At 41.3% G+C, this 7703-nt stretch overlaps 1 protein-coding gene across 3 annotated transcripts in view; it reads left to right on the top strand.

The window, feature by feature from the left end:
- setd7 (SET domain containing 7, histone lysine methyltransferase) overlaps positions 1-4168 on the top strand; it is a 6662-nt gene extending 2494 nt beyond the window's left edge. Inside the window, exons 5-8 of one of the 3 annotated variants that reach the window (XM_031319340.2) lie at positions 681-762; positions 1312-1429; positions 1667-1824; positions 3158-4168. In XM_031319340.2, the coding sequence (XP_031175200.1) occupies positions 681-762; positions 1312-1429; positions 1667-1824; positions 3158-3350 (551 nt within the window). In that variant the 3' untranslated portion in view covers positions 3351-4168. Of the gene's footprint in view, positions 1-680; positions 813-1285; positions 1430-1625; positions 1825-3157 lie in introns of those variants that run through there. The other 2 variants (XM_031319341.2, XM_031319342.2) reach the window with 2 other exon arrangements.
- Positions 4169-7703: the final 3535 nt, after the last annotated feature.

The raw sequence follows: 7703 nt of genomic DNA, 5'->3' as shown, positions 1-7703 counted from the left end.
TTCCTGGAGAAATAAATATTAAATAAAATAAGCAAATATTGTTTTGGGCATAACAAAACACCTGACAAATCAGGATGCTCCATCATGTTGATGGAATAATAATAATAATAATAATCCAGCTTTCCATAAAGTTGAGGTCTCGTACAAGCAGAGATTAGGGCTGGGCGATATGGAGAAAATCAAATATTACAATATTTTTGACCAAATACCTCGATATCGATACCGCAACGATATTGTTGTGCTGACTACTGGTGCTTTCACAAAATATTTATTTGATAAATAATCATCAGTAATGTGGATATAATGACTAAGTGGGTAAAGGCAAATAATAGAACAGCTAGAACAGTCTGGCAAGTTGAGAAAATGACATCACTTTACTGTAATGCAGCCTTTAAAACCAGGACAAGACAACACTTATGCCATATTACAATATCCAAAATCTAAGACGATATCTAGTCTAATCACGATATTGATATAATATCGATATATTGCCCAGCTCTAGCAGAGATGTTAAAGGCATGGTGGGCCTAGTATGAACTGCACACACACGATGGATGTATCATCAGACTGCCTAACCCTAGAGCAGAACCCTGTTATCTTTCTGCACGGAGACTTGGGGAACGTGAATCTTGTAGTTATTCAGTGGATCCACAACTTAACATGAGCCTCTGTGTTTAAAGGTCCGGTGTATTCATACGACAAGTCGACATCTACCTGTATCACGGCCCACCCTCTGCTTCCAGACCCCTACGAGAGCCAAAGGTAGGCTCGCTTCCTGCTGACACCTGTCATCGGAATCCCATCACTTCCTGTTGTTGATTGTAGAGGTCGACGATATGGGTTTTTCTCTGGCCGATGCCGATCTTTAGTAATCAGGGTCAGCCGATGGCTGATAAATGCTGCCGATTTATTTTGGCCGATATGTGCCTGTTTTTAAACCTCTATTTGAAAGATAAAATGTAACACTAATAATTACTTTTACTATGTAAAAAATATATTATATATTATATATATTTATACATATATTGTATAAATAATGTATAAAAAATATATCGAATAAACGAAACAGGTAAGAAGAAAATATTTAATTACTTGTCAAATACACTTTTCAATGAAAAAATAAAGTTTGGTGCACTTAGCAGCGTTTATCAAACTTCTAAGAACACAAATCTGCAAACTTTCATAAATAAAATAACTACTTTTAACAATAGTAGTGCTGCACACAGTAGCAACTAGCAGCATTTCTTTGTTTTAGGTCTGAAGGAAATGTATAACACTGACATGATTGTTGATGTTGTTTCTGTGTGTCAGGGTGTTCGTGGCCGACTCTACGATCAAAGGAGCGGGACAGGGCCTGTTTGCCAAGACGGACGCTGAGCCGGACACCGTGATGGCTTTTTATAACGGAGTCCGCGTCACACACTCAGAGGTACAGTATGGCGCACAGGGACACTCATCTGATATCTGAATAACAACCATCCTCATATTGAGAGTGCAAATAAACTAGTTAGCATGCGAGCAGAGACATTTATGTACAAGCTAAATGTAACCGTTGTTAAAAGGTTAATATGTTAATGGATAAATGAGAAAACATCTGCCACCCTTCACATGTATGTTTTCCTCAGCATGAGTACCTGTTAAAGCATTGACTGCATGGACTCCTCAGGTGGACAGCAAGGACTGGGCCCTGAACGGGAACACCATCTCATTGGACGAGGACACGGTGATCGACGTCCCTCAGCCATTTGACCAGACAGACAGATACTGTGCCTCTCTGGGTCACAAGGCAAACCACTCCTTCACCCCCAACTGCAAATATGAGCCGTGAGTACCAACTGACCGAAGCACAGTAGAGCTGTAATCAGGCCTTAAAAGTTAGGCCCGGCAAGGCCGGAGCCCGACAGAATTCGGCCCGAGCCCGACAAGTACATTTTGATTGACAGCTTTTTAAAAGCCTGAACCCGTTTACAGCCCGACATTATTCAAATGTGCGCACGCATCTCTTTTGCCTTTTTGTCAAGAATGAGTCATTTATACATTTTTTTAACATAATTTATTCATGACTAACATAGGCTATAGGCCACTTGGAAGTTGGAACAAAGACAAAAAATAAGTCCTCCAGAGGCCAGACTCCATTTCACCTCCTCAGCATCCATTTTTGCGCTAATCGAAACGCATCACCTGACCGCTCATTTACCGCGCAAGCCCGAGCCCGTGTAAAATGAATGTAAAATAAAGACTGAACCCGAAAAAAATAAAAATAAATCTTCAGCTCTAAAGCAGAGCACAAACTCATTTTCCAAACAAGATTCAAAATGTTGAGATTGAGACTTAATTCAAAACCAACTTTTACCGACAGTAACTGAACTCCTCTCCTGATTCACACAAAACTTTTCCAAAAGGGGCCCCAAAATGAATGCAGGTCAGATTTAATTTCCTGGTCCAGGAGATGTTTTGTGGAAGTGTATATGCATCGTCTTCTCATCTCTACTGCTGGATAGAACATTGTGTTGGTATTTCTTAAAAAGGAGACAGGACAGGAAGTGAATGCAGATGTCAGCAGTGTGAGCGCTGCATTTCTTTGACAGGCACTTTGAAGCACATTGGTGAGTTTAGGCTGTATACAATACTGACTTGACTGCATGTGTTCATGGAGATTCTTAAAAACACCTTTTTAATTAAAAAGAGTTGCTTTATAATTAGCGGAACAGGAATCGCAGACACTAATGAGGGAATTGGACATCACAGTTGGTCAATGTCCTTCCCTGCTTTGATATTAATTTGACTTGTTGCCGTTGGGATTTGACCCAGTGATGGATGGGTTGAATGATTCTCTATCATGTGCTGTGCTCAGCGGGGCCAACTTTAGACGTACTTAACAAACTAACGCTGATGCTCGTGAAGAAAAAGGGATGAAACCTTTAAACGTGCACACTTTGTCTTGTATAAAGTTATGAAGGAACAGATGTTAAAAAGATTTTTCATAATCATGACATAAGTATGCAAAAATACATATAAAGTCAGGAAAGGGTCAAATCTCTGATAACGTTAAACTATGCCCCAGAAAAACATTTAAAATATGCTAATAGTGAGTTATTAGCTAGCATAATAACGTTTCTGACGAGGAAGGTTATAGTGAAACTGTTTCTTTGTGCAGGTTTGTCCACCCTCGTTTTGGGTCAATCAAGTGCGTCCGGACCTTAAGGGCTGTGCAGAAAGACGAGGAGCTGACGGTTGCCTATGGTTACGATCTGGAGCCAGCGGGGGGAAATGGCCCTGAGGCCCCTGATTGGTACAAGCAGGAGCTGAAGGAGTTCCAGCAGAGACGGGCGGCGCCCAGCAGCCTGTGACAGGAAACGCCAGCGTACGAGACTCCTGCAGACCCCGCTGGATGTTTGAGAAGTTCCTCCCTACGGCGTTCAGAAGACTACTTGCTGGAGCAGCTCAGTGTGAGTGGAAGCTAAGCAACACAAGAAGTGTGCAAGAAAGCAGATGTTAGAAGAGGAGACATGTCTCTGATGAAGACTGTTATCATTGTTCCGGTCGATTGCTTCACGTAAAGGCATATTATGCAGGAATTGTCGCTTACTGTTTTGTTAACACAACATTCAAAGTTATCGCCGCCCCCCTGACCGCCCAGCGTACCCGCCCAGCGTTTCGCCGTAGCGTACTGCACAGCGTACCGCCGGCAGCATGGCCCTACATTCGCCTCGATATATTTGCATTTTTTCGAGACTGTGTCGCTGTAGCTTCCTCTTGGATGTGGCTTACGCAGCACGGCACTACACATCCAGAGACTGACGCCAGAAAGATCCCCAACTAAGAACACACAAAGAAGAAAAACCAGCCACGCACCGCCACAGGTGGTGACCTTTTGTTTTTATGAAAAGTCCTGCAAATTATACCTTTTTTAACTGTGCGTCAGCTGTTTGATGCAGCAGCTGCAGTATATCTTCCTGTGTCATCTGGTTAGCTCCCTACTCATTCCAACTAATTCAGTATACTTTACAGCGACTTATTTATTCACAACGTGAAATTGGTGAAGAACTGAATTTCCGGAGCTTTGTAGAGGTGATTTGTATCTTCACGAAGAAAATTATGGACGCTCTACGGCCACAGTCTTTATTATCTGTGTTTACATGCTGCAAAATAAATCGATCCACAATTATTATGTGTATTTGTATTGGTCTCATTCATGTTGCCCTCAGTATAAAAGACACTGCACCTGCAGGGATTGGGATTCTGTAAAAGCCAAAGTGACTAAATGTTTAAAATAGTAGTCATGTCATGTATATAGTCATGTAGATGAACAGTAACGTCCTGGCAGCAGGGGTTTCCTAAAGTATATTCAGTCCTTCCAGAAAAATACGGAGTTTTTTGGTGATTGTTGCAGGTAAAAATCCTTGACTATGCGGCACCTTTTCTTAAAAAATGCGATGGAATATGCGGGATATTTATGCAATTGTATGCGATGAAATTGCGGGAACTTGCAAAATCTGCGGTTTCATCATGGCTTCATCGCGGGGTTTGCAGCTTTTCGATGATGTTCACGTCGCGTAATTACGTCACGTCATAACGTTCCCATGGCAACAGGGGAAAATGGCTGCTCTCGTGTGAAGTAAACGCAACATTTTTCAACTTTCTGCTAAGACTGCTAAGACTTTTTTGCAACGAAAATGCGAGGATTATGAAAACATGCAAGCCCTGCATATTTTGCGCGGAAATCGGCAATTTATCCGGCAAAAGTGCGGCGTATTTGAAAAAATAAATATGCAGACTTTGGCTGATTATGCATTGAATTATGCGATCGCATAATGGCATTTTTCTGGAGGGACTGTATATTACTGTTCTAATCCCATGGACTAACATGTATTAACGATGGAATTTCCTACGAACACTGAGGTCATAACATGATGATCAGAATCAGGTTGCTTCTTGCTTTTAAAAATGTTGTTGCACTTGTAATATTTGACCTAAAGATTTGTCTTTCAACACAAGAAAAGAAATAAAGTTGCTTGGCTTCGAACCAAAGTTAGTGTCATTTATCTTCTATAAGGTGTTGATGCAGAGGTGAACATTTATTATGTCATGTGATGTGTCTACAGGTAGAGAGAAGAACTATCACAGGTGTTAATGTTATATTTGTTTTCCTATATTTTTATTCAGTACGCATTACAATCATACAAAGAAACAGTAAAACTGGACTTCTTATTTGTTTTTGTTTTGTTTTTATTTAGAATTCAATTTACAAACATTCAGTCATCACAGTCCATAAACATAAAACTATACATAAATAAGTGCAAGTAATATAATATGAAAGTAATAGTCAGGTTCACTATATATTTTTGTGGGAATTTTTTGGGGATTTGCTAAACTATACATTTTTGGAAAGGTTATTGTATAAGGAGTCAGAAAATCAATGTTTGCATTTGCCCAGATGTCTGTGTGGCGGCCATATTGAATTTTTAAAAAATGGCCACCGTAAAACTTTAATTTGTAATATCTTGGCTTCTGAATAAGCTGGAATGTTGATTTTAACTGCTAAACCCACATTTTCAGGGTCAGAGACTCCAATGGTGTCAGTTACAAAGCTACAAGACTTTACCACATTAACCCATAGATACCTAAGTGGGTCAAAAATGACCCGGTGTGGTTGTTTTCTTGTAATATCATTGTAATGAAAAGTTGCTCGCATTTAATATTCCATGTTCCTCAAAAAACATGTTTTTTTTATCATCCCGTTGAAATACATCCACAATATGGGCAGGGTTCAGAATTAGCACCATCTACCAGCCAAATGCTGGTAAAGTATGCAAGGGGCTGGTAGATTTGCTTCACTCGCCAGCCAAAAAAAGCAATGGTAATCTATAGAGTGGCTTGTCAAATGTGAACATTCACTAGCCATTCGGCTGGTGGACCAAAAACTACTACATCACAAGCAGTTGGTCAGATACCTTGGAGTTCCTTTTATTGAAGAGTTTAAAATTAGCAAATGTTCTGGAACTATCAACATGCACATTTAGACTACAGTATGATTAAGCAACCTTTTTAATAAGACAGTTTCTATACATCATCATAATCATCATCGCTTTCATACATCACGGCTTGGGAATCGTCATCGTTCTGGCACTGGCTGGCACTTACAGTCCTTAGCTCTGCAGGACCACCTCCCAGAAGAGCAGTCAGATTTGCACTTGCATTGAACCAACTCAAGGATGGCCTTTGGGGCTTGGAGGACCTGTGTGGTCACTGGTTTGAGCATGCCATCCGAGTGTTTGAAGTATCAGTTTTGCAGAGGATCCATCTGTGGATCCTGCAGAGCAATGGCTGCCTGTGCCCATACTCTTGTTTGGACATGGACTCTCAAGATGTGCTGCTTCAGAGCTCCAAGTGTTGGAGGGAGCTTGTCACTTTCTGCCCTATGTTTGCAGAAGAGATGCCATCGCAGTTGAGGGATTGCCTTGATGTTGATCCCCTTGGGTGAGAAAGCTGCACATATAAAGGATTCCAGGGCTGACAGCATTCCTTCTGTCACATCTGCTTCATCCAAAAGCATCTGCAGATCTTTTACAATATCTTCATCTGCTTTGAGGTAGACCTGCAGCCAGGTTGCCTTGCCTATGCGGGAGAACCTTCCTGTGTTGTCAGCCCCAGTGAATGCATGGAAGGCTGGCAAAGCCTTTGCTCTTTCTTTACCTAGAGCTCGCCACAGTGGTTCAATCTGCACAACACCAGAGGCCATAGAAATGGACGTGTTCTTCAACATGAGATCATAGTTTGCTGTGACTAGCACTAAAACATCTGTATCTGGTGAGAAAAACACCAACTGTGCATCATGTGGGTTTCGCTGTGAAGCCAGCACAGCCTGGTGGATCAGCAGTGTGTCTGTGTGTGCGTGGTTGTTTTCTTCAAAGACAAGGTCTTTGTTGCTCCTAGTGAGCCCAGAAGCAGATGTGATGATCAGCTTGGAGGATCCCTTGTTGTACTCCAGAGTTTTGGCAGCAAGATATTCAGTCAGATCACTCTTAGTCTTGTCATGGGAGAGGAACCTACTCATTGGGATGTGTTTGATGTTGGTGTCATCTCTGATTTGATACTGTATAGAAGCTTTTCCTTGTCTTCAGAGAATCTGTCCTATATGTGTCAAACACGAGGATGATTTCATCATAATCTTGTGTTAGTTGCATCAGTCTGTCATTGAAGCAACCACTCAGATCCTTGACTGTCAATACAGTCGCTGTTTTTTTGCTCAGCTTCTGCACAAGCACCATACCGTCCACCAGTGCTATCTTCCGACTTGGCTGATCAGTAGATGTGAGGTCTGTGAGTCCTGTATCCATTGCATCTTGGTGAGTAGAACTTCCAACTTGAGGCGGCTGATGGTCTTCATGGGGCATGTCTCCTGACCATGTCACAGCACATATTTTTTTCATTTATTTGCGTATAGTGTACATATGTATTTATGCTCTTATCTATTAATTATCTCATGTTTGTATGTGTTTTTGTGTGAATGTGTATGTGTTGGCTACCTGTTGTGAACCAAATTGCCCCTTGGGGACATTAAAGACATTTCAACTTCAACTTCTTTTGTCAGCTTCTCAAGTAGATGGATTAACTTGGACTTGTCATGGCATGGCAGAATTGTTCCATCAGGCGCAAACGGTACCCTTGGTGTCAGAGTGAATTCATAGTTTCCTATGGCC

The sequence above is a fragment of the Sander lucioperca genome, chromosome 1, assembly GCF_008315115.2.
Source record: "Sander lucioperca isolate FBNREF2018 chromosome 1, SLUC_FBN_1.2, whole genome shotgun sequence".
In the NCBI taxonomy this organism is placed as follows: Eukaryota; Metazoa; Chordata; class Actinopteri; order Perciformes; family Percidae; genus Sander; species Sander lucioperca.
The sequence above is the reverse complement of the archived record's forward strand: the minus strand, read 5'-3'. Positions and strand labels throughout refer to the sequence as shown.